The sequence below is a fragment of the Andrena cerasifolii genome, chromosome 9 (assembly GCF_050908995.1).
Source record: "Andrena cerasifolii isolate SP2316 chromosome 9, iyAndCera1_principal, whole genome shotgun sequence".
Lineage (NCBI taxonomy): Eukaryota > Metazoa > Arthropoda > Insecta > Hymenoptera > Andrenidae > Andrena > Andrena cerasifolii.
In genome coordinates this window covers 12,020,056-12,047,667 of record NC_135126.1, presented here as the reverse complement: position 1 = coordinate 12,047,667, position 27,612 = coordinate 12,020,056, and the positions used below count along the sequence as shown (strand labels likewise).

At 49.6% G+C, this 27,612-nt stretch overlaps 1 protein-coding gene across 2 annotated transcripts in view; it reads left to right on the top strand.

The window, feature by feature from the left end:
• The window catches only part of LOC143373268 (irregular chiasm C-roughest protein), a 280,817-nt gene that overhangs the window by 205,019 nt on the left and 48,186 nt on the right, over positions 1–27,612 (top strand). For both annotated transcript variants that reach the window (XM_076820370.1, XM_076820369.1), the window contains one exon: positions 25,490–25,827. In XM_076820370.1, coding sequence (XP_076676485.1) covers positions 25,527–25,827 — 301 coding nt within the window. In that variant the 5' untranslated portion in view covers positions 25,490–25,526. The remainder of the gene's footprint in view (positions 1–25,489; positions 25,828–27,612) is intronic.

The following is a 27,612-nucleotide window of genomic DNA, read 5'->3' as shown; positions in this document are numbered from 1 at the left end:
GCGCGCCGTTTACTAAATACCTCGCCGTACGAATTGAAAGTCAACTTGGGGGAGGATGTTTCGGAAATGAATCTCTCTTGCCGTTACTGTCTCGAATATTAGATTTGACAGTAGCGACTTAGAAAAACAAATGCTTCGATTAAAGACTAGATTTGAATGTCTAGAAGAAACCTACAAAGTTTCAGAAAGATTAGTGAAGCGGTTTTGGAGAAATCGTGGTCACCGGTCTGAAAACAGCTTCTGGGAAATCAGTTGTAATTGTGCAATAACTAAATATTTTTATACCAAAACATAATATAATAACCTGATAAAGTGTCCTTCGTCTGAATACAAAAGCCATTGCATAAAAATATGCATGTACTTTCTGAAATAAATTCCCAAAGATTCGATTCTTTTTCTACCTCCTGACGGTAGGTAACCCCTTAAGGGGTTATACCTAGTCAGGCGGCCGAAAAGAGGCGAATGTTTGTGAATTTTGTTTGAAAAAGCGGAAGCGTATATTTTTACAAAACTTTTTGCGCTTAAAAGAGCAACATTTAAAGAACATTTGGTAACTTTTTCGTAGAAAAATATTTACGTTTATAATAAAGTAACAACCGACATCCAAGAAGCATTTTTAAAAGTTTGATTTTGCGGTGAGCACTGCCATTCGGTACCAGATTATCTAAAATCAAAAAAGAAAAAAGATTTCGTTAGTATATTAAAATATCCTCAGATTGGCGGAGAGAATTTTCCGAAATATTAATTTAAAACAAAATAGCAGCTATTTAAAGTTGAAATCCTGATTTTTTCGTGCAAAAATCACGCGGAAAAAAAACAGGATTTCAACTTTAAATAGCCGCCATTTTGTTTTAAATTAATATTTCGGAAAATTCTCTCCGTCAACCTGAGGATACATTAATATACTAACGAAATCTTTTTTCTTTTTTGATTTTAGATAATCTGATACCGAATGGCAGTGCTCACCGCAAAATCAAACTTTTAAAAATGCTTCTTAGATGTCGGATGTTACTTTATTATAAACGTAAACATTTTTCTACGAAAAAATTACGAAATGTTCTTTAAACGTTGCTCTTTTAAGCGCAAAAAGTTTTGTACAAATATACGCTTCCGCTTCTTCAAAAAAAATTCACAAATACTCGCCTCTTTTCGGCCGCCCGACTAGGTATAACCCCTTAAACGAAGCGGTGGTATCTCAATAAAATTTCTCCCGTACAGCACAGACTAGCACTTTACCCTCAGACGAATAACAGACCAGTTCGTTCGATCTGGAGGAAGCAATCAAGCAAGTTCCAAAGCCGCGTTGGCTGCCGCGCATTCGAATCGTCTCCCCCGGATCATTGTTGACAGCGCTGCGACTGTGTCGACGTAATCGTCATAGTTTGCCTCGAGGATCCCGCCATGGTTGTGCCCGCCTGGCACTTCAGTGAACTGTTCGCAGTTGGGAATCTCCTTGGACGTGCGATGTTGCGGGGGCAGAATTTCGTGGTTCCCGCGGAATACGGTGTCATTGTGGGTAGAGCGAACATGGTGAGATCGTAGCAGCAGTAGACGGCGAATGCCACCCGGTGAAGTCTCCTTGGCGTTGCGGATCAAGAAACCAGGGATGATTCCTCAACAGTCTCGGGAAGCTAGTGTGTACAACGCATTAGGTGCATCCGTCTCTGAGATGCGCGATCGAAGAAAATCGTGGACGGAAACGGAACTGCGCAACGAACGAGACGGAAGCTGGATCGAAGGGAAGATGCTGGCGCGTTCCATCCCGAAAAATGCGTAGGCAGCCGCAATGCGTCGAATAATGCACCGATGAGGGTAGGAAAAAAAGAGGCGATGAAAGGGGGAGAAGAGCGAATGTCACGCTCCGCGAGCTGCTAGCTCTCTTTTTACTCGTTGCACGCGAATGCATTCCTGTCGAGCATACCGCGCGGGCGCGTGTGTGTTATGTGTTCGAATAAATTTGAATGCGAATGAGCGCGATGAAAAAGAGCCGCGAGGCGCGGGGAGGAGCGAAGAGAAAGGGAATGCCGGAGGAAAAGCGCGAGGCATCGAGTGGTTGTTTCTGGTGCCGCGTTTCTGTCTCTGCCCTGAGGAAATTAAAATAAATCGCGGTTGACTGGGGATTGGCAGTCGAAACCGGCAGCTGCCAATTAACCGGCTGACCGTATCCTTTCCACTCTTCCGCCAGACTGCTGTTGGAATTCTATCTTTTAATTGTGGGGTTGGAGGGCGGAGGCAGCCGGTCGGAGTCCAGATTAGCCGTTCACTTGACTCTAAGAGATCAATAAAACCTGTCGTTTGCTGATTGCAACAGCCAGTGCGCTATCCGTGGCTCCAGCTTCCTAGAAGATTCTGACGTCAGGAGTGCGTCAATATTTTTCTGTGCCGCGAACGCACCGGGAATAGCGCACGAACCAGAGCCAACGATAGTTCTATCGCAAACGGAACTACCCCACGCGCCACCCTGCCTTTCTGCAAGAAATCTTACGCCACGCCGTTGTTTTCCGCTTCCCGACCGACGCTGCATCGAGTTTTCTTGTTGACGACGACAGGCCAAATATGTGGCGGGCTCTATCTCGCTCTAAACGCTTCGTATCGTTGTAAAAGACGCGCGCTTAATCGAGCTGACGCGTCCGTCGCCGAGCTTCATTGTCTGTCCCCGTACGAGCAGTTTAAAATATTCTATCTCCCGTGGTCGCGCACGCGAACCACGGTACTTCAAAGTCACTCTGTAAAGCGCATAATGGCGCGCGAGGGAAGTTGAGAGGGCCATGGAGAAACACACGCGGAGGGAGGGGGAGTGTACCGTCAAAGGAAGGTAATTGCTCGTCGCGGATAAGGCGAAAAATGGGCGCATTGAAATGCCAAAGCGAAGAGTGATAAATTAATCGACGCCCCGGACAGCGAGTTAATTGTTCGCCTGGCCGGTAACAAATGGGAATAGGGGAGGGCATTATCGTTGGGGCCGGGAAAAATATTGGTCGGATAAAACCGTGCGGCCGGCTTATGGAGATATATATTTAATTAGCGCGGCCACTATCTTGCGGCGGAGGGGCTCCTTTCCTGACCGTGCACCCTTTTGTTTCTCGTGCCTCTGTGTTGCGCGATAGGGGGTGTCGCCGGGCGGAGGGCGATCCTCCACGCTGCGGACGTGCGTGGAAGCTATACATACCTGAACACGCTGTTTCCATTTCGCTCGACAAAATAGGCCGTCTCCTCGCTAACACGACAATGTACTACCAATTGGAGACCCTTTTTCGTATTGTCCGCGGGAAGAGACGCGCTTTCGAATCGATCCAATCGCATTTGTTATCCCTTCCACCGAGCTCCTTCCTCGGCCACTTTCCTCCACCGTCCGAAGCAACCTTGTACATTTCCAGTTATACATAGGTATATACAGGGTGTCCCACCTAAGACTGGACAGCGCGATATCTCCTAAAGTATTGGAGATAAAATTTTTTAAAAAAATATGAAATTGAATGGTTCGAGAGGGCCAATTTATTAGCCGAGACGATTTTTTTTTATTATTATTATTTTAAAAGATACGATGGTCAAGTTCGGTTTTTCAAATGGAACTATTTTTTTTAACTGGCTGCTCTCTTGAAGAGAGGTATTGCTCTTCAAGAGAGCAGCCAGTAAGACCGACCCCGGTCCTTGCTATTCCAGAGGGTTTTCTTCCAGTAAAAATCAGTAATTTTGCAAGCGCAATATCTTAAAAGCCAGTGGAAATAAAGTGTATACATTAAAGCTTATTCAGTTTGTCTTGGAACGCACTATCAACACAGGTGTTAAAAAAAAATAGTTCCATTTGAAAAACTGAACTTGACCATCGTATCTTTCAAAATAATAATAAAAAAAAAATCGTCTCAGCTAATAAATTGGCCCTCTCGAACCATTCAATTAGATATTTTTTAAAATTTTTGATCTCCAATACTTTAGGAGATATCGCGCTGTCCAGTCTTAGGTGGGACACCCTGTACAGGCATATATACCCGCATGATACATTTCCGTAACGAGGACACCGCAATTTCGTATTCATGCTAGGCAACCAATGAAACTCCCCCCGCGAGGGTGCGCTGGATCATCATCAGGCGGCACAGGGCGTCTAAGCGTCCCTCCACTCGGCTCCTAATCCGCGTGTCAAAGAAACCTGTTCGCAGCTGGATCAGCCCTGGATTCGCAACCGATTCGCGGTGTAGCGCGCGTTACGTCGTCTCTTAATTAAGCCACGCCGCTCGCCCGCCGTCTGCATACACGCATAAGCACGTGCGTGGGCGCACGCTGCATAATCTCCAAGTTCGCAAGACACTCGACGTGCTCGGCCGTCACGGTTCAGAGACGCAAGCTGCGGAAGCGTTGCTGCGGTCGCTCCTCCGCACGGTACACGGTTAACTTCGGGCAAACCTTGATCCATGCGGTTGGAAAATTTGCAAATACGGAGAGCGCGCAGGTGGTGATCATTTTCAACCCTTAGGATTAGAGGTGGATTCAATCTCGAGGAGTTGGAGTTTTAAATTCCTACCACCGGAGGAGAGGCAGAGCGGCCGTCTGCGGACACCGCGCGAGCGTAGTAAAATACTTGAAGACTGCAATTTACCCCGGACATAGTAAGCGGAGATTAAACTTTACGAAGCAAACCCGCGCCCGTATGTCGCGAATTACGAGGGAGAAGGTCCGAAAAGTCGGCGAGCCACGTAGAAGCTGGCCGGGCGAACGGTGGAGTCGGTTCGCTCGAGTCGAAAACGGGGATCCTGGGGATCGATGCCGGGCGCCGAATGCATAGGGCACAGAAGGAGCCCGGCGCGGGTCACCGACGGACTCTGGGAAGCCTGTGAACGATCGTCGAACGAAATCACGGTGCCTCCAGCGGTGCGGAAAACTCCCAACTCATCCGAGACACACAGTATCCTCGAGGAGAGGTCCGCGCGTTATAACTCCACGACAGGACGAGGTCGCCGGGTCATCCTTGGCCAATATTTTCGAGCCGAGGTTCGACTTGGCGGCCTTGGAACGGATACGGCGAATTAATCGGGTCCCCGGCCGGAACTTCCGCCCGGGGGAGATAAATTGTTCGATCGCGCGGCGAGTTTAATGGATCGGCCGGAATTTTTCGTCTCGATAAGCTTGGAACGGCCCCCGCTGTAATTCCGCAGGGCGGGCCAATTGAAATTTTCGAGTGGTGTAATTCGATAGGGTGACGATTAAAATGAAGGATCGCGTGGAGAAGTTGAAGGGCCGCTCGTTATCGCGGTGGAATCTCCCACCCCCCATCGTCACGAATTGTCGCACTAATTATGCAGGATCGAACGCAAGACGTACTTGGCCTTTCCCAGAGAAAATGTGCCCGCTAGGCACAAGCAGCGCCCTACGCTCCGCTTCGAGTAAGATCGTATTTCACTGTCGGCGCAAAATTCAGAGTTGCCCGATCGATGGCGTAAGCTGTAGCGCCGGTGGGTTTGGTCTGTTTCGAATTACCTTCGCGTCAATAGTTATCGTTTGGTAACGAACATTCTCGGCGAAGCACGTTTGTTACGAGTCGTAACGAAGCAAGTTGGCCCTGCGTTTCATATCTCTGTGAAGGTCGTCGATGCACAAGTATCGGAAAAGGGAATAAAAATGCATTAGAGAGCAACGTACACACGCTCCCGGAGGCATGCTAAAAGACAAAACCTGGAAAGGAGGACAGTGAGGATTTCGCAAAAGAATCCTTATAGACCGGGTTTATTCGCGAAAGCCACGATGAGCTCACGTCCCATCGGTTTCTATGGCACTGTACACAAAGGCCCTTGTCCTGTTTGTACAGTCCTCCTCCGCAGAACTATTTCCTGCCACGGTATCCTTTCTTGGTAAGCGACGTGAAGCGTACGTGTGCACACATATATATATATACATACATATATATATATAGCGGACTGATTTCGACTGGCCGATACGTAACCGAAATTAGAAAATACCGGCACGCCTCGGACGGAAACAATTATTTCGCGCCGAAGTCTCATGAAATACGTGCGATGACTCGGAAAAGCCAATGGCGCCCGCGACCAGTGGACGAAATACCGGCGTAAATTTCCCGCACGGTTCTCTTCGTGTTTGCCTCCGTATCTTGGATCCCCCCAAAAGGTCGGCCGTGCGCTTTGAAATATTTAAAAATTCTTTCCCTCCAACTTTCCCCCGTCCCGCTACAGAGAGACAATACACTTAGCTCGGCATGTTCCTTTGTTCCCTCTCGCGGGACAACTCTCTCGTGTATGAGGGAACTTGCGGCTTCTTTGGGACAATTGACGTAGTCGAGGTGGAATTTCAAAATTATATACTAAATAGTAATTACAGCTTGATTTACAAACAGAGCAGCTTCTCTCTGATCGCTGGCTTCTGAGCATTGCATACGGCAACACTCTCTACTTGCTTTGTCCCTTTGGATCTTTCCCTGTACTCCTGTCAACTCTTCCATCAGGCATTAACTATTCCGCGAATTCTTATTTTTAAACATCGCGCTCAGCACTCGGCGAGCCTTTCTATCCCTGCGGCTCTCTTTCACCCGAACTCCAACCCTTCTCGCGACGGTGATCTGCGCCCAGACAAGTAGTACTCCCGGAGAAAAGGCGTAGCAATTAACAACGCGCCGTTACGATTTCAGTAAACGAGCAGGCGAGGGCCCACCATCGATTGGCCGGTGTGAGCAGCCACGCGACGGGGGTTCCCGTGGAACATATTGGATCCCCGCCTCCTGGTTCGAATGGTAATCTTAAGTATACGATCTCCATGCGAGCCTGTCTCCTTTTTCACGAGATTACGTAACGGAGACGCCGCGTAACCTGGCATGTTGGGTTTATTTTAAACGGCCGGGCCCGCCGCTTGGAACTTTCATCGATAACATTGCCCGCGCCGCCGGACGGTTATAAAGTAGTTAGGTCCGTTTGTGTGATTTATGGCCTACACGGCAAATCTCATTTCGCTTGTCCTTTTTTCGCCCTCTCGCTACTTTTTGCCGTTCTCGCGTCGATACGGGCGATACACGGACGCAGGCAACCCCGCCGGCCGCGGGAGCTTAATTTGGTAGACGGGATAGATTATCAATCATTAAACAATTTTCCCTCGCCGGCGCGAAATCATAGACGAACGCCTGGGGCGAAACCGGGCCATTAATCTTCGAGCAGCCGCGGGAAATAAAATTGTTCCCGCGCGTTCTTTCCGCGCCACGTCGCGGGTCGAGCCGAGTTTCGCGAGCACCGCCCGAGGATCGCAGAACCCACCCTCTGCTCGGCGACGAATCGGGAATTCTCGCGAATTAAGCGCATTGTGGACAGCGGGATTACAGCCGAGTTGGCTTTCGCTCGAGCATTCAAGCTCGGATCTTAAAATGTGGCAGCTTTAATGGCATTTCGCTTGAAAGCCAGTTATTAAAATCATTTTGCTTGCGTTCAATACAGCAGGTGAATCCAGTTAAATGAATGTTGAGGTTAATTTCTGCAACGGTGCTTCGCGGTAAATTACCCTGTTAATTAATTCGCCATTGGAAAATGCCTCAGAATTTGATGAAACGAGTTAACTCGCCGCGGAACTTTAATAATTATGCTCATATAGAAAGAACGTAGGTATCAACTGTAGGGAAGACCGGAGGCTAGTTGCTGCAGGGGGTAAGTTGAACAGACGAATTATCTCGACAGCGTGTATATGTAGTTCCATTTGAGCGAGATATGCGAAGATTGTTGTTCAATTCTTTCCTACGATCCAGCATACGAGTGTGTACATTGACGTTAACAATCGTTGTTTAATTGTTTTCGTTTATACAGAGAGAAAGTAAATAGTTTTGATACATCCAAATTGATCGTGCAAATAACATTTTTTCATTCATTTTCTACGCATTTTCTGAAGTTTTCGCTTACTATATATCAAAGAGGAAGGACCAAAGTATATTTTGGCATATTTGTTATTAAGAAATTAATTGAAATAAAAAATGAAAAAAATTTTAAATAGAATAGCGTATCAACTAGCCCCGCAGTGGGATAAATTCATACATTCTACCTTCGTTCAAACAACATTTTTTCATTCGTTTTGTATGTATTTTCTCAACTTTTCAATTAAAATATATTAAACAGGACGGACCAAAGTATATTTTAGCATATTTGTTATCAAGTAATTAATTCGAACAAAAATGAAAAGCATTGAAAACTGAAGAACGTATCAACTAGCCCCGGTCTGCCGTACCTATTTTACTACCGTCGCCACGAGAGCGCTCGACTTTTCAATGTTTTTCCGCTCTTCTTTCGTTCCTGCTGACAATTAAACTCTGTCCATTGGAAAGCGGAAACGTCCTTTGGTTCCCCCAACAATTTCCATGCGAAGCATATACGTAGCGCCGGCCAAATTAGCCTGCAAGTGTAAGAATAGAAAGGTGGTCGCGCAGCGACGCAGTAGTAACGGTCGGCGTGCAGTCAGGCGAGCGCGAGCGCGCCCTTCGTGCGGCCTGGTTCGTGGAAAACGTCGTACGCTTTCCGTGCACGTGGAATCCTCGATTCACCGATTCCACGCCTCGTGTCCAATTTTGTCCGGCGTAATTAAGAGCGTGGGAGGACAGACGACACAAACGTTTCCGTGTCGCTCGTAAAGGGCCAGCCCGATTAATAATTCGCCCGAACGAAAGCATGGCCGCGAATCGCGTGATAAATATTCATTAAAACGCCGCACGGTGGTTTCATGCTCTGTTTCTCTTTGCTCCCCTTCGTTCTTTTACGCCAGGAACGTGTCTGCCGAAGTCAATGGAACCATTATTTCCCCGGATTAATTAGAGCTTTTTTTTTCGTCTTCTATTTCTTTCTCTCCTTTTTTTTTCGGTTAACGAATCGAAGCTATGCAAAATCTTCCGGCTCGAGAGTCGTGAAACAAAGAAACCGCGGAATACATTTTATCGCGTCGCCGCGTCCACCCTTTTCTCTATTTTTCTCCCTCCCTCTTTCTGTTCCCGTTCGTTAGAGGAACTCTTTTTCGATCTCGACGTACCTCGTAACCTTTCGACTCCGGATGTCGCTCCCTCCCGCCCCCCTCATGATTTATTCATAACGCTCTTGAACGTCTCCGGGGGTTATGCGATACGTTAAATATTTGCAAGTGTAGTATTCGCCGGTTTTTGCATGTTACGCGACGGATCCGGCTCGCGTCTTGCCGCGCGGCCCATTCACGAAAGCGAATTACACCCCCGAACGTGAAAGCCGTCCCGAGGCGGCCGTGGCAAGACACGGCTAGGGGGTATCAATTAAATATTCAACGAGACGGTGACGTCGACTGGTTACGGTGAAACAACTTATCGTGGTTTCCTTTTACACCCCGAACGCTCCGGTAACCCAGTGAGCCACGGTTTTCCATCGTGGGCGGGGTCGCCTGCAGCTCCTTTTTGTCGCGGTATTCGCTGCCCCTCCGCGTGGACGGGGAGGCTTATTTTTAATTATCCCCGCGACGAACCGAAGGGACAGGCGAAACGATGGAAGATTGCAGGAAGGGCCAGAGAAATGTGAAATATACCGAGGGAGAAGCCCGTGGCCAGCGGGCAGCGTAATCTTCCGAAAGTCCACGAATTAGGTTTTTTAATTCCCGCAGCCTCGACGATTACGTCAGGACGGGCTGCTCGCGTATCTGCTTTAATTTTTATTTGCATTTCCGGCGGCACTCTCTTCCAACGCCGTGTCGGCTCCCCAAAAACCAGTATCGCTCGCAACCTTCTTCATTCTGTTTTCCGTTACGGCGGAGATTCCGATGGAGTAAGCAGGATTTTTTAAACACTGACGCTCTCCATTCGTCAACCGGACTGTCTCTTTCGAGACATCCGTGCTCACTGTAGAATTGTGGCAGCCAAATCGTGTACAAATGACAATGGAGAAAGCGTTCCATGTACCCACCTGCGAAATTAATTTAGATTTCTCGCAGGGCTCGCGCCTTTCTAGGAAATTTGCGACAAAATTTCCGGTCGCAATCCGATAGCCAGATTCTAGCCAAGTCTGTAGCCCCCCCCCCAGAGATTGTAAACAGTATAATAATCAGCGTTCTTATTACCAGCCAGGACTGGCGGTAGTTTCGAGAGAACTTGTGCCAGAATTCGCTCGCAGCTCGCGAACAGTCTAATTAGCAATGCTAACGAAAGTTGGCGAAATAATGAACGCCGGAATCCGTATCGAGTTAAGTGCCGCCACGGCGCTGGATGCGTTGACGCGTTATGAGTGTCAGCACGGCCCAGCGAGATTCCGTCGGGATATTCAGAATACCGATCTCCTGCCACCCTCTTTCTCGTTCGTTCTCCGCTTCGTCCACTACCCCCTCCCTCGTGTCCCCTCGTGTCCCTCGTATCCATCGTTTCTCCATCCCGCCGTTCCTCCCTGGATTTCCCTCGTCGAGCACCGACGTCGGTCGCCGGAAGGAACAAGAAATTAATAGTAGTGGCTGCTAAGCAAAACTGTGCGCGGTATTACCTCCTTTAAAAGGTGGGCTGATTAAGAGCGCCCTCGACCTACTTAACTTCTTTCCACCGGCTAAAATAATCGTGAAATTAAACTCGCGATGACTGGGCTATTTGAAAGTTAAATCCGAGCTGCCGTGACGAGAGAGCCAGAAGGGCAATCGTGTTATACGCCGCCAAACGTTCCCTTCTCTTTTCCCCCCCGCGTCCGCCCTCTCTCCAACCTTTTGGACGGCCTTCTTCCCTTTCGTCGAGCTTCATTGACGCGAGCTTTTTTACCGCGATAGACTTGTCTCGCGCCTCCGCCATCCCGTGTAACGTCCACGAAGACTCGGCGAAAACAAAGTTCCGCGGACGGTGCGGAGCGCTGGCGCTGCCTTCGTGCCTGCGCCGCGTCATTGTTCGCATAAATAAATACCGCATGGATAATAAAAGTGCCCAGCCATCGTCGATAATGGAAAGCTCTATTTATCTCGCGCTGCTTCGAGCCTCCCGTCATCCAGCGCTCCTTTCACCGCGGCCCCGGGTTTTTGTTCTTCCGCCTTTTTGCTCGGCGACGGCGGCGTCTCCAGGGGGATGTGTTAATCTATTACGCGGCGGCGGGATTAGGCGCGCCATCCATTGCTTCCCTGTTATCCCCCCGTCTTTTTCAATCGGGCCGGAAAAACAATCGGGCGGCGGCCCCGCAAATTAAGATCGAATCAAGAGCCGTCGCCTGGCTCGTAAATCCTTCGAGACATCGATTGCCGTGTCCACCCACTCACCCGCAAACTGCCCTCGACTCTTTCTCAGGATAACGAGCTTCTCGGCGGAAATATACGTTTAATAATCGCTAACGATTCGACCAAGGGGGCGCGACGTCTCCAAGTATCCCGACAACTCGCGGGGCAATTATGATTAATTACTGGACGGGCCAGGTTCTCTAATAAGTTTTAATGAGGAGACCCACTTTTAATCGGCGTATCGAAGGACGCGGCGTCTAAATTAACCACCGTTCATCGGGGCGGCATGGACTTGACGCAGATGGCGCTCGTCCGCCGGATGGTCGGCTAGAGATTCATCACCGTGCCAAACAAACCGTGCTTTCACGGTCCAGCCCTCCGCACTTGCCGGTTTAACGATATTATTGTTTGATCAGCCGCGGTCTCAACCAGCGACAACGCTACCCCGTGAAATCGGTCGGTCGCGTAGTCCAGCGCTGGCGATCCTTCGTCCTTCACCTACTTCGCCCGGACCCGCGCGAGTTCGTTATCGGACTCATTAAATAATCTTGAAAACCGCTGAACCCGCCCGATCGATCGCGCGGCAGACTTTCGTAGCGCCGCACAGTGTCCCGGTACGTGTTCAAAAAGCAAAAATTTGAGTTTTTAAATTCTGTATTTCATTTCATGGAATTGGTGGTAAACAGTCCTCCGACATAAGAAAATTAAATAATTCTGAAACTTTGTGAATATTTAGGGAATTTCCACCTGATTACAACGGAATCTTTGTTTGCTGCCCAAATTCACTCTAAGCGGGTGTAATTGACCCCTGAAAATCCGGTTATTTTCCGATTTTGTGTTATAACTCGTGAAATGTGAAATAATTTTTTTACCAAATGATAGATCTAATTAAAAGAAGTAACTTTTGTCTTGAAACTTTTTTTCTATCTCTTACAGTTCGGGAGTTATAACGCAAAATCGGAAAATAGCCGAATTTTCAGGGGCTAATTTCACCCCCTTCGAGTGAATTTGTGCAGCAAACAAAAATTGCGTTGTAACCAGGAGGAAATCCCTTACATGTTCACAAAGTTTCAGAATTTCTTGAATTTTCCCTTGTGAGTAACATAAGTAAAGGATTTAAGATCAGTAATTACATTCGAAGTCGAATAACCAAACGCAAGCTGCCACTGACTGCACATAGGAGAGCATTTTTGTTGTATTTATAAGTTCATTTCTTTCTTTCTTATTTGAAAATCAGCAAAATATATCCTTCTTTCGTTTTATTAATTAAAAATTATTGCATTTAATGATATGGACCCATATCAGTGGCTCAAATTATTATTATTTTTGTCGCATGTTCTAACTTCTGGAGAGAATTAAAAAAAAATAACGAAACATATCGTTTCTCTCATTTTTTTAGTACAAATAGTTCTATTTATGCTCTTTAATTTGGTGTAAAATTTATCTGCTTCCGAGTGCTCTCACACAAGAAGAAATACATTAATAAAACGAAAAATTAGACAAATCTGTGCTAGAATATGTATTTTTAAAAGACACTGAGCTTTGAATTCCTTCAGATTCAACTGATAGTGATGAAGATGTATAATAAGAATGAATAATTTAAAATTTATTATCAATACAAATTATTTAAAAAAATAATTTTATTTTTTTTATAATTTTTTTTCATATGTTTGTTATTAATTTGTGTTTATATGTGTTTAAAAATATATATATTTTATTTGTTTTACAAAAGTATGCACGATATGATTAACTAATCAAAATTATGTTCAAAAATAAATTTTAATGAACTATTTTATGTTAAAAATTATTTTTTTTGTGTACAAATATGATTAACATATCAATTACATGTAAATAACTGTATCTTAAAGGACATTTGATTTGTTTTTCTTATATACTCGGTACACTGTGCGCCGAGGGATGTGCAAGTGGAAACAGAGGTAGCCGAATTTATTTGCTCATTATTCCGGTTACAATCAGACTGGTCTGCTGCAGCCAGATTAATCTGACAAAACATTCATTTGTATCTATGCACGTAATTGAGTGGCAATTACTGCTAATTCAATGTAATTATAATTTCATGGGAACAGGACCGAGCGAGTCCAATCAAAAAGAGTAATTCGAGACGCTGCTCCAGCACTGGACGGCATTCCCTCTGCCAGATTCAAGTGGTAAATTTGTTCCAAGTGTTCAGGGTTCTACATTTGACAATCTGATTCTCGCATAGAAATCAGACGGCGGGCCTCCACTGTCACCATCAGACATAATTCTCCTCAAGATCCCCAAACGATCCGCGAAGACGAATCCCCGTGATCGAGAGTCGTTGCTCCGATAGTTTCCGTCAATTTTCGATCATTACGATCCGACGTAAGAAGCTTATATCACAAGAGGAGGTGTCGCGTGACCTGTGCTCGCCCGCAGATACGATATTGCAGTGTCGCGCGGGTGAGTGGATCAGCGAGAGGAGGGCGACTCAGTGTACGACACGTCCTATGGCTTTCCCTCCAACCCTCCGAAGTGTAATTAATCGAAGATTAATCGAATTACCGCGTATTGCTGTGGCCTTGGTGGCTCGGACTGCCGCGCGGCGTCGAGACGTCAATTGCAGGAATATGCAGCGTCGATCGCGTCACGAACTGAGCCGAGAAAACCCTTCTTCGCCAACGAGCCTTCCCAACGATGAAATAATTTGCGACGCAAATGGAAGCGCGCGGATTGTAATGGAATAACGAAGCCACGGCAACGATAATGGAGTGTACGCGCGCGCGCGCGCGCGCGGTTAATACAAATGGGCGAGGCGGGCGTTGTAACGAGCGACACGGCGCCGTTTAAGCAGCGAGCAAAATAACGCTGGACTGGGGCGATAATTTTATTCCGCGCAGAAGTATTTCATATTTCCGGCTGTGTAGAGGGCCGACGGCCCGCCGCTTGCTCTTCTGTCCCGTCTCGCCGTGGCGTCGCGTTAAATTTTTATCCAGCTAAAAGAATTACTCGCGGCGAGACGACGGCCGCTCCGTTTCCATTCAGCCCCGCGTTTATTAAAATCACGGGAAGACGGTGTAATTATCTGGAGACAGGATACTCCGGTCTATGCTACAAAAGCGAAGACGCGTCTTCCTCGCTCCCTCCCCTGCCGCCCCTGCATCCGTTCCTTTTATTTTCTCGTACGCGCGTGTACAGGGTGATTCCAGGAACTAGGCCGGGCTACTATTCTTCTCTACTCGGGGCGGAACAAACTGGCGGATGGGAATATTGCGATGTTTGGCGAGTTCTATCTTCCCGTGGCTATGCTTCTTTCAAAAGACTACGCTTCTCGTCAATCTACGTGCCGCGGTATTAAAATACAAATATCAGAAGATAAATACTCCTTAAAGTCCCGCTGCCAGCCGGTTCGACGATGGGGAAATAAAACCCTCCGAACAGTGTATTATTCCTCTCCTCCAATTTTCTCTATCTCCCCGCAGAAAAGAGACACACCGTCGCCCCAATTCCAGGAACACCCGGTATACGCGCGCGCACACAGGCGCAGACACATTTTGCATAGTGTAATCTCGCATGAATCATTTTCTCCGCTCGCGACGTGGCGCACCGGTAATAGACAATTCCCATTTTTCTCCCCTGCTTTTTTTTGCCAAACTGGCCGGGAGGGTAGTTGGGGGTCGCACAGCGGCCAGGGGTGGAACGTGTCCGACTCTTTTCGGCCAGGAAATTTATACCCGCGAGTCGAGGTGGCAGGGAGCGCGACCGTAATGAGGAAATATCGTTTCACGATATCGATCCGCGTGGCGAAAGGTCAACCCCAGAAGGGGTTGTCGGCTGACGAACCCTCCACGAGCACACCGGCTCACGTACACACGTCGGAGGGGGAGGCGAGCGTGTTGCCGCATACGTCTGCCTCTGTCACGGATATTTTGATTCTCGTAATGAGACGGGCTCGGTGATTAGCGGCGAGAGCTCGAGCGACGAGCTTTTCGTTGCTGCGCACCTAGCAGGCCAGCCGCGCTCTCCTACGCTCGCTTTTTTCTCCCGTCAACGGTTCGCGCCAGACGTAGCCGACGGCGTTTAAATATAAATTAACCGATCGATCGTGCCGGTGAACGGGGCTCCGGATTGCATTTCACGAATTCCCGCGCTCTATCCGTGGCGTTCATAAAAATTCAAGGCGTCGCGTCGCGCTGTCGAACGCCCTGGGAGTCTGGAGTAGCTACGTCCCGATACGAGCCGACTACTCCGCGTCACCGTCGATAATTGACGTTTCTAACGTTGAAATCCCACGGAACAACCGGAGTGGCCAGGACATGTCTGCGACGAGACGGTCGATCGCTATCAAATATATCCGCCGTACTTCCGCGGCACGAGCTTTTAACTGTACGAGACGCAGTTCCCTCATCGGATTGATCATTCCGTCTCGGCGCAAATATTGAATTTACATGGGTCCTCTCGTTTCTGCATTGCAGATGCACGCTCTACGGGGATGCGAACCCCGCCACGTAGTTAGGTACATATGTATAGCAGTAGCTAGGCTATTCGTATGTAAAGACGGACTGCGCGCGGAGACACGCTGTTAGCGCGGTGTAGAGCGTTAGCAGCGCTTACCGCCTCTCCGCGACGATCTTCGCGGGCTCGTTGTATCAACTTGTCTCTAATGAAATCTCATTCGCGGAACGAATTCCCCGCCGGTTGTACGATTTAATTCCGTTGTAAAACCACCCTCAGCCAGCCGACGAGCGCTCCTTGAGTGGCTCCAGCTGTAATATCACCCTGTATCAGCGCAGCCTTGATAACCGTTGCGCCGGGGGGATGGCATCGTGCGCGGAACCGTTTCAGCCCCTTCGTTCGATCCATACGATCCAGCCGCTCGACCGAACAACGGCGTTACGCGGTTTCATTCACTGGAATATTGGGGGCGCAAATCGCCTCGACGTGAGGTAGGCTCATTGTCAGTTCAGCTCTTCTCCTCGTGGTACAGAACACCGTTTACCAATCGATTTCTAACGCGAGAAGTACAGAATTTCACTTCAATTCCTCGAAAAGCACGTGTCTCGGGAAGATGTCTGACTAGATGTACCTAATACTCACTACTTTCTTCGTATTCGTTGACCTGTACTACTTGCGCTCGGCCTCGTTCGTTACACCCTCGTTCCAATTGCGATTTCACCGTCTTCAGGGTGGAGAATCTTGTCAGATCTACCTGGATGACTAGTTCCCTCCTTCTGCAGGCTACAGTAAAGATCATCGAACAAAAATTCTGCCATTATCGAAGCAGGAGGTGACCACCTCTTCGCTCCAGTCCCTCTGTTTCGCTCCGCACGCTTCGAAAGCGCCCGGGGTCCGCGTGAAGGATTCACGAGGATTCCTTTTCGCGGTCGACGTCCCTCGTCGTGGTCTCAGGGTCCTAAATCACGCGACGCTTCTCGAGCTGCTCGGATTCGCCAAGCTAGACAGCCAGGGGTTTTCTCATTGTGAGACGGCTAACGTTCTGTCACGCCGCGTAACTTCGATGTTATGTATACGTGTCCTGTGCTATCCCCGTCCCCCCGCGATGTCTCTCGCGATTCGGATAGCACTAAGAAAAGGCTCCGAGCGAAGAGGGGTCTGGCGTCTCGTAGGCAGGATGTTTTCTCGAGCATAAAAGGGGACAGGTAACGTGCTTAAGCCCTCGACATGCGCGCGGAATGGACCACCGAATCCGACCGCGGCATTGTCCCGTGCCTGGCAAAACGTCTTGTCAAGCGTCCAGTTTCGAAAAAGGGGCTCGAAACCGCCACCGAGGATAAAATACGGACCGCGTTCTTGCGTCCGCATTTAATTCCACTCGCGTCCCTTCAGCGTAATTCAATCGGACCAGAGGCGAAGTCAAGGGGACGCTTAACGTTTTTGCGCTTTCCGTGCTGACGAATACCTTGGACAACTGTACGCCGCCATTCATTTGGATCCCTAGATGGTTTATTTACGGCGGAACGAGCGCCGAGTGTCCCGGGATAATTCTCAGCAGCGGCGACCGAAGTTTTCGCGCTGAATCGATACTCGATGAATCGAGGGAACTTGAATGAACAGTGGTGGAGGTGGAACAGTCCACCTCCGCTGTATGCAAAATCGTCTATTGCTGAGCGCTGAATTTATCGCTGGGGAAGGGGATCCGCGCGGGAATCAAAGCGGAATTGATTATCCGCGGGAACAGTATCAACCCTTAAACGTACGGTGCATTCAGAAGTCAACAAGACCGCGTTCAAAGCGTCTTTACAATACACTCGCACCTGGTGTCACTCCCATCAACTTGTCGCTACAGAGCGACGGTGGATCGAACGAAATCCCAACCTCCCGCCTCCCCGGACACGCGTAAACGTTCCTGTATCAACTGCAACGGAAACAAAGCCCGTGTCGCCCGCGGGCGAACGAGCCTGTTTCGGCTTTCTTTCGTTCCACTTGTTTATAGACCAGCCGTAAAAATAGTTGGCAGCCGGTGAAACCGATGCTGGGTCACACACGCTACAACGCTTGCTACTTAAATAAACAACGACCCTGGCGCTGGCTGGGAATGGTACAACACGGGGGGAAGCAGCGTAAGTATCGCTGCACTTCCGGCGCAGTTGCGGCGGCAGGCCTTGGAGCCACCGAAAATAGTGGACCACAGGGCGCGATGTTAATTAAAACAGGATCGACGGACGTAGGGGAACGGGGCCGACGGGGGTGGACCGTCAACGAAACGCCGGATCGCGGCTGGTCCCTGCCTCCACGAATTCGTTCCCTCGTTTTGGTCTACCCTCTACCCTCTGGCTCTCTGGACCTCTGGCCCTCCAGAGAGAGATTTCGTCCCGAATACATACTGCGTCGCGTGAAGCCATCGTGGTATCGGTCTGTCTCGCGCGGTCCGCACGCGTCAGTTTACCATTATGGGGCCCGTATGCAGCGACAGCATCGCCGGACCACACGCAGCCAGTGTTGATTGTTGTGTGAGCACACAATGCGTCCCCGTTGCAACATCCGCGTCTAGCATCGCAGCAGGGCTAGCCAGGACCAGGCCTGACAGTTTTCGTTGCGCCATGAATACTGATACGGACAAACACGCCCCGGGAAAACGGTTACGGGATAATAAATCAATTTTCCGGCGACACGGGCTGCCTTGGGACCGCTGACAAAACAAAAACGGTTGGGTCTGATATTCCGCGGCCGAGCGCGAAGCTTTGCTTTAGCATCAATAACATCGTTACCCAGAATTAATTCGAACTCCGCGATCGACTATCGCGATCGGAAATTCTTCTCAAGCTTCTCCAGCGAGCCGCGGAAAACACCGGAGAGCCCGTTCGACCCAGTTCCCACCGTGTTTTCCTGGGACCCCCTCGAAAACCTCCGGACTTAATAGATATTTAATCGAAATCCGTCGAACCGATTATGGATTATTGGCTGGAGGAGCCGACTGCTCGATAAAAATGATATATTCCGAGTGGTTCAACCTACTTCGCGGCTTTTTCACGCGTCAGCTGGTCGCCACGAGTCCGTGGTAGTACGATGGAGCAGCCCCGCGGAGAAGTCAAGGAAGTACTAATGGCTTCGTTAATGCTGGGCAATCGGCCGAGAAATAAAGCTCGCGTTTTCAACGCCGTTCCGGCCGCAGGGTGTAATCTCTCCCGTTGTAATAACGCGGATTATGATATCGCGGTATAGCGCGCGGTGACGCGGCTGCGTTATCTCTGCCATAACTTGACGTAACAGAGCCGCCTGGGGATTACGCCTTTCATGAAAAAACAGTCTAGTTAGCGTAGATTGGTTTATTGTCAACTATGCCGAAACGCGGGCTGTGACTGAAGGGCGTGCACGTAGCAGAGTGACAGCGTGAACTTTAAACAGAACGCAGACTAAGCCTAACTCGCCAATTCCCTGCTCTACAAAGATTTCCTTGTGGGCCCACTGAGTAACAACCAACCATGACTTCAGCAACTTAATACCCAAGGATGGTGGTTTATGACGTTGCCCTATAAAGTCCAGGATGCGTGACTATTGTGCTAGATTCACTAGGTATCGTATCTCTCGGGTTGACCTGAACCCAGCAGCGACGGAAGGGCTCGACTTCTGGCTGCAAGTCAAGCCCTTCCGTCACCATGCGTTCATGACCAATGAAAAATTACGCGACACGCCCCAGAGTCTCCCGCGAAATCCGCCGGGGCACGCGTAGCCACCGACGAAAGGAGATACGGAACGTTGCGATTGCGGCCGGGCAAATTTATTCATCGGATTATTCAAATTGAAAGGCGTACACGAGAGAGATATTACGGTTTCGTAGTTATCAGGTGCCGGCGAGCCGAGGGCGAGGCAAAACAGCGGTGAACGCATCCAAGTTCGCCGCGATCGAAGCCCTCCCCAGTGTTTGTCTCCCGCTCGAAGGGACCATTATCGTGATTGACGTTTATCTAAAAACAGGCAGATCTCTCGTTTAGATCCCGTAAGAGCATTTCCAGCCGCGGCTAACTGGGTACACTCCATATCGGCAGCTGCAGACTTTTCATCCATTTACGGGCCAATGGTACCGGGCGTATTTTACTTGCACTTGTGCGGGCTTGTAGCAAAATTCTCTACGCACGCCGGGCGTGTTAGACGTGTATTTATATAACAAACAGTTTTCGAGGGACTCCATATAGCGCGGAGGACGAACAATCGACATTAACCTGGCTAAATAACAACCTCCGACCAATCGAGCTGTACAGGTCTTTGGAAACACGACGACTCGCAGCAGTGTTTATTAACGGGGAATTGTGAAGCACGCGTGGAACGGTAAGTTCCTGCTACCCGGGTCTAATATTCCAAATGAATACAGCTACCGCAGCGGAAACAAAATCGCGTCTCCATAAATAGAAGCCGCGGGGCCTGCGATCTGAAACAGCGTATCGCAGTTACACAACATTTAAATGACAGTGGGTGGAATCGGACTGGTCGGATCGACCCGTGCCACCGTTTCCAACGCTCCTCGCATCCTCGCTCGAAGCTGTACGTTTCCAGAAGCAGCGCTGCTCTGGGGACTCGTATCTTTCATACTGGGTCACGCGATGACAAATTGACCAGAGGCGTCGTGTCTCGACGCGACTCCTCGATAGCTCGAGGACCCGGAGAGTGGTATCCGATGGGCTGCTCGCGTTCGATTTTCAACCCGTCAGACACAGTCGCCCCCGTAATGGCACGCTTTTCCACGGGAAAACGGGCAAACGGGAAAACGCGTTGACGTTGTCGCGCGCGCGCGCGCGCGCTCGCCTTACGTAATTTCCGCCGCGAGAGTGGGTGTTCTCCGACGAGCTGAGACGCTCTGTCGCTCGATTACGTCAGGTCGACGAGCAACGCGATGCTTTTTTATCCCACGCGTGACAGTCGCCGCGGAAAATTTCGATGACGCGCGGTAAGCAGCCGCCCGTCGAACGATTGCGTTTGCTTGGCCGCGGAGCGTGTCCCGCCGCACAGTGGTACGTAATAGCATTTTTTTTTCAAATCACTCTACAGGTCGTAATTTCTCAGAAAATTTGACGATTTTTTTTTTAAATTCTTCGCAATTAAATTCTTTATCGATCTGTCCATCCGCCGTTTTAAATTTTACAATTTGATCTACAGTATTAGATTTGTGGTACAAATAAAAAATTTGATCTTCATAATAATTACCTCATATTCGTAATCAGCGTCCCCAAAAATCTAGACGCGCTATGTTTCTTCGGAATAAGCTCATTTTCTGAAATTTTGCTTTAACATATTGGATTCACCACCTTCAATTTCGAAAATCTGACTTTAAATTCGGAACAGGCGGCCAAAAAAGCCGCCAGACACTGATCTTCGAAAAGTGCTGTATAATTCGCTAAATAAAAAAAAGTCAGCAACGAAATTCAAATTTTCGACCTGACAGATCGATAGAGAATTTAACTGCGAAGAATTTAAAAAAAAATCGTCAAGTTTTCTGAACAAGTACGACCTGTAGAGTGATTTGAACAAAAAATGTCATTACCTATGTACCACTGTGCGCCGCGCCGATAATTGCCGCGGCATTCAGGTGTAATTGTTGGAATGAGCAGCCCGGCAATTAATTATCGCGACACTCCGCCACCGTTGCCCCGTTTTATCGGTGGTGGATGATCTACGGGCGCATGGTTACACGGTTACGGACAGCGGCGCGACGGATGGACCGCAGGGAAACGTGGACGCGAGCGCGAGCACGCGCGTACACACGCCTCGAAACAGCGAGAGTTTTCGACGAGCGTCCCCGATAAAAGGCAAGGGGGCGTATGATTGAATCAATTGATACTAGAGATGAACGCTCGCGTGGCCCCTGTCCTCGCTCGACAACGCGCGATCGGTCGATGGATCGCGTTTCGATAGGTGTCTAATTCTGCTGGATACTTTTCTATAAACTCCGCCAGCGATGTCGCAACATGCATTATCCTTCCCCCCGTTCACGAGCTTTAAAGGGTTACCTGCCGTCAGGAGGTAGAAAAAGAATCGATTCTATGGGAATTTATTTCAGAAAGTACATGCATATTTTTATGCAATGATTTTTTTGTTCAAATGAGGGACACTTTAACAGGTCATTATATTATGTTTTGGTATAAAAATATTTAGTTATTGCAAAATTACAACTGATTTCTCGAAAGCTGTTTTTAGACCGGTGACCACGATTTCTCTAAAACCGCTTCACTAATCTTTCTGAAACTTTGTAGGTTTCTTCTAGACATTCAAATCTAGTCTTTAATCGAAGCATTTATTTTTCCAATGCATAGTTTTTATTTTATGGATGAGAAATGAGTGTTTTTTCTACGAAAATCGATCATTTCACTTTAAACATCTGCCATTTTATCCTAGATTAATATTTTATAAAACAGAACGATTAAAGACTAGATAAACTATCGTACTAACTAAATCTTCTTCGTTTTTTTATTTCAAATAACCCAGTTCCGAATAATGTTGGTCACCGCAAAACATATTTCAAAAAACAGCTTCCGGGAAATCAGTTGTAATTGTGCAATAACTAAATACTTTTATACCAGAACATAATATAATAACCTGTCAAAGTGTCCTTCATCTGAATACAAAAGCCATTGCATAAAAATATGCATGTACGTTATGAAATAAATTCCCAAAGATTCGATTCTTTTTCTACCTCCTGACGGTACGTAACCCCTTAATTAACCTTCCACGCTGGCTCGTCGCTTAAAAGGCAACGAACTGTCTGTTCTTCACCGTTGCTCCACTGTAGATGGAATTTTCCCGATCAATCGGTTGGGAACGCTTGTTTCACATTGCCACGATTATGCTGGAACTCGGATGCGATCTATCGAGCAGCTGTATCCCGACGCGGAACCGCCGCAGGAGCAGCAACGGCTGAAAATCGTTGATTTCCGAGGCCATTGTGCCGCAGATTGGGACGTCGATGGAAAGCGCGCGCAAGGGATAGAGATACTGCCGCGAAGAACAATAAATTTCCGAAATTTTTGACCCATCGGCGATTATTTACCGCGCCCCCATCGAAATACCCCCGGCTTAATTCCCGAATCATAATGTTCCAGCGGCATGTTAAATAACGGATGGGATTTTCGTGGAATGTCCGCATCGCGAGATTGAAATGGATTGGGATGAATTAATGGCATCAATCGCTGCTGCGCGACACAAAAGGAATGTCCCTGAAAGGCCCGTGATTGAACGAGTAAGAGTGCCCTAGAAACTTCGGTCCAACGATCGGCGAGCGAATTTTGACAATTGCAGCGTGGGAGGTGTGTTTCCAGGCAACAGCAGATACACCGTCGTGAAACGTTACGCCGTTCCGTAGACGTCTATTTGCTAGCGGTAGCTATATCAAAGATTAAACTCGGGAGAGGAAGAATTCGCCGGCTTAGGTGGCTCAGTTGATCGCGACAGTTGTCAGGATTCGGTGACTCTGTGACTCGATTCTTCTTCTCCGAAATATCAACCGAACTGCAACCTGCCAGGGGAAACGCGCGCGTTTGGCGGCTCCACGCTTCTTACCGCCGTAGGCGCTAGCTACTTCGGATATTAAACCCAGGGAGAAAGAATTCATCAGACTGAGTAGCGCGATTGGTCAGCGCGGTCGCCAGAGTCCAGCGACCCGGCCAGTTTTTCTTCCCACGAACTTTCCGCCCCGGAATGCATCGATGCCAGGTGCAACGGCGCTCCCTTTTATTGCTCGTGCAAAGGTACCGCGAGATATTTTCATTTCCCGCATGGACGGGGACGTGTAGCCGACGCGCGAAGCCCAGGTGAACGCGTTAAAGTGGCCCCGCGATCGATCCGAGCCGCAAAGCCGCAGCCGATCCAGGCATTTGTCAACGACGACAGGAAACGTGGCCCACATAGAACGCCGCGTCGCGTAACCCGGACACATTTCCAAGTTCCGTGGAGACGCCGCGGGCCGGGGCAAGGCGAGGCGGCAGCGAGCGGGCACAAGCGCAATTATTATTACGGCCCATTACTCGGCCGTGTACGCCATTGAAACGTGGTTGAGTTGGGCCGGTGGCGATGCGGCCACGGGGTTATTATCCTATTGAGCTCGTAAGAAGCAGCCTGCCGCGATGTCGTACGAGCGTCTTACGACATCCTCCCTTTGTTGAGCGACGGGAACAGGCGGCGACGAGAGCCAACCGCCTGGCTCGCAGCGGCGTCCAACTTTGCGCGGTCTTAAGAAACACGGCCGCGACGTGTAACGAGCCGACGAGCTTCCCGAAGCGTGCGTGCTCTTCACCTAGAGGCCGGTGATGGCACGGAAGTTGCGGGGCGGCAGACACGGAGCGCCAGGTTAAGGCGCGCACCGCTCGGCGAATGAATCTCTCGCGTTGGAGAGCCCGTGACGAGCAGCGGCCGCGCGCTACACATACGAACTTGCAATCTGGGCGAGGAGACGGAAGAGGGTGGAGGCTAGCGCGACGTGGAGCGATCCGAGCGTCAGCCAGACGAATGAAAGTTAATTGAGAGGTCGATGTAACGATTAGCAGGCTGATTCGTCGCCTGACTCTGTTGTGCTGCTCGGCCGACGAACGCGGACGCGTTTTACTGCGGGCGCCTGGGGTCAAGAGAGGCTGAAATTGCTGTGCAAACTGCAACGCGGAGGACAGATTCGCGTTGCAGCAAAATGCTCCGGCCGAGAAGGAACGGAGCTCGCCTAGCGTTGACGTCGGACGGGATGGGGAGCTTCGCGATGCTTGTCTGTTGGGGTACGCGGAAAAGCGATAGAGCGGGAGGGCGGTTCTTTGCGACGAAGAATTTCAATATCGATCACGGCGCCCTGGGCTACGAATGTAATTGTCGCGACGGCGACGGCGGAGCGAGATGATCGAGTTTTATTAAAGTATTGCTTGATCGTTTATCGGCCCCCGTTCCGCTCCGTCCCGCCGTTCCGCGACAACAGCATCGGCCCCCTTTGTCCTCGTAAAGCGCCCGACGTAATAATTGCCAGCAGCCACTGTATATTTCGCTGCAACGACAAAACGGCATTACCCTCGTAAAAAAAGGGTCTCTTCCAGCCCTCTCTCCTTTCATAATGGTGGCATCACGTGCGCTACCGGCTGTACGCTCTAGAGCGCAATAATAAATTGCTGTAGTACCGGCTATAGTTTTATCGTTCCATTTACGGCGACGACTTCTCTTCGGCCTCCACCCTGTCTCTCTTCCCCTCTCTCTCTCTCTCTCTCTCGTCATCTCTCTGTCTCTCTCTCCTTCTCTCTCTCGCCATCTCTCTGTCTCTCTCGTTTCCGAATCCGATGGGAGTATAAAGATAAATAAGGACGGGACCGAGGGCAAACAGGCCAGAAGGAGCACACCGTCGTCTGCAAGGTCGTTAAACAAGCTTCGGCTGTGCGAAACTGGCGAAGAAAAAAGAGAGTTAAATAACGAACCCGACGCCTCCACCTTTAACGACAACCGCGAGAAATATTATTACGGAGGTCCTAAGTGCGTTACGACCGTCGCGCTATTAGCGTCGCCTTCATTTCGCGTTTTGACGTGTATAATTCGATTGTCGACCTCGCCACTCACCTTCGGTCCCGATCGACACGGTTCCGAGCGGTAATTTACGGTCGGCACTTTGCGCTGACGGCGCGCTCGACCTCGCAACCGCCCCCCCCGCTGTAACGCGATGATTTGTCCAATTTGAGGGTACACGGCGATCCCAAATTGTGCACCGATGCTCGAGGGGGATCAGTTTATAAGATAGCGTAAGATCAATCGGTGTAAGAACGTGGGATGTTCTTCTTTTTATATCGCGCGAGTTTGAAACTAAATCTCCAGTACGATTGCTTCCGCCACAGCTGTTCCCGCTAACCGTTTCCTCTCCGCTTTTTGTTTCCAGTGCGAGGAGAAGGAGCGCAGCGCGATCGAGATCGTCCATGATCTGGCTGTCTTTGCTACTGGCGCTGGGAACGAGGACAACGTCCGCCATGAATATGACGAACGCATCGCCGCTGGCCTCCACGGCCAGGCCGATCACGACCACGGAGGTAGTTTATCAGCGGTTCGCGATCGAACCGATGGATCAGACCGCGGTGATTGGCAGCCGAGTGACGCTTCCTTGCCGGGTCCTTGATCAGAAGGGACCGATTCAGTGGACAAAGGACGACTTCGGCCTGGGCGCCGTCAGGAATCTCACGGGATACGAGCGTTACGCCATGATCGGCAGCGACGAAGAAGGTAAGTCGAGATAATGGACAAGAAAAACGACAAGCATTAACATCACGCCACTCCGAGATCCCTTGATCCGCGTACACTGCAGCCAAATTCACTTCTATAAAACAGTAGCTGAAAACCTCTCGCGAGCCAGCTCGTACGCCCCGGGATCGCCTGGGGGTCATGTTTCCGGGGTATAATCACCCATTAAACAAGCCCCAAGCCCCGGCGAGTGCAATCGTTATCCATAAAAACATCCAGACACCCAATAGTTTAAAAACAAAGCTACCTGCTTCGTTCTCCATCCATTACGTTCGATGTCAGCGGGCGTACGCCGCACAAAGACTGGCGCTGTGTGCGGCCTGAATGACGGACGCGGCAGTGGAATAGATAGATATCCAGACGGACAACTGGGAACAGACACGGACGAGTGCAAAGGGTCGAACATATTTTCAGACGGGCCAGGGATCGAATGAATCTCGATGGGGTTCGGTATCCGACCGACAGCGCCATTTCCTTTCCGCTCGTTTCTCCCTCTTTTTTTTTTCTCTCCTTCGGGCCGGCACGCAGCTGCGATACACAGCGGCGCGGCGGGCCGATTCGCGCGGTCCAAATTCAATTTCCTGCGGCTGCCTATTGATTTTTTGTTACGGGAAAATAAAAAAAAAAAAAGAACAGCAGAGCAGTGGAGGGAGGGAGAGGGGGTGAAGTAGGAAAGGGAGGGTTGCGGGATGTGGCCTTGCGCGACGCGACAAAATATTTTATGTCGCGACGTGACGGCCGCGCGTGCACGCGCGAGGTCAAACGCTCGATCCAGCGGGGGTGCTCGAAAGAGAGTGATGACCATGCGAAATTCATGCGATATACCGGCACCACATCCAGCCGGACGGTTCGTGTAACCTGGCGTTCGCCGTGTGGATCGCGATTACGCGACTCGCACCTCGATCCGCTGACAGAATGATCAGGGATCCGATGATCCCAGCGATCGATCGGTGTGTACGCAAAATTCAAATCGATCCTCCGGCCGTTGTTTGGGGATAGCATTGGGAAGTCGATAACGCGGTGGTATTAAGCGCGCGAGCGGAAAGTCAAATTGCTTTTCAAACGAGTCGCGAAAAATGTGTGCCGCGGTGACGCGACACTCGCTGCTCCCCTTGATCGGTACGCGTTGCAGATTCGGGATCCCTCAGTGCTCGATCTATCGTACAGCGTGGTATGGAACCAGTGGCAACGAAGAGATCCTCGGGCAATCTTTTCAGCCTGTTTCACCGAGGGAATTCGCGTTCCCCGCCGAGCCAGCAAGGGTGGATTGGTACCGTTTATTCGATTACCTGCCAATTAACCGCCACGCGGACCGCAAAGAATTCCTTTGGTAACGCGGCACGGACAATCTAATCGATTCGCGACCGCAGGCTATTTTGCGTGCCGTGGCTCGTGCCGCCCGACAGATTCAGCAATTTCTCCGCGGCCAACTGGCAGCCGCGGATGTGTATCATCGCGCGTCTACCGGCCGCGATACGTAATATCATAATAAACAGACTGTCACGAGCCCGGTTCGAGCCGCCCAATTTAACGAGAATTCGTCCAACACCCTCGCACCCCCCCACCCCTTAAACCAGCGCGAAATTCGTCCTCCGCTTTTTCCCGCCGTTCGTTCGCGTCTAATACCGCAAAAAAGTGACGCGCTGCAAAAAACTCCGAAGCAACCGTTCCGAGGTTTATCCGGTGAAAAATTCCCGCGCTCCGCCGCGATAAAACATCGGTGGGTGCGCGCGTGTATCGAGGCAGCCACGGGCCTGCCAGCCCATA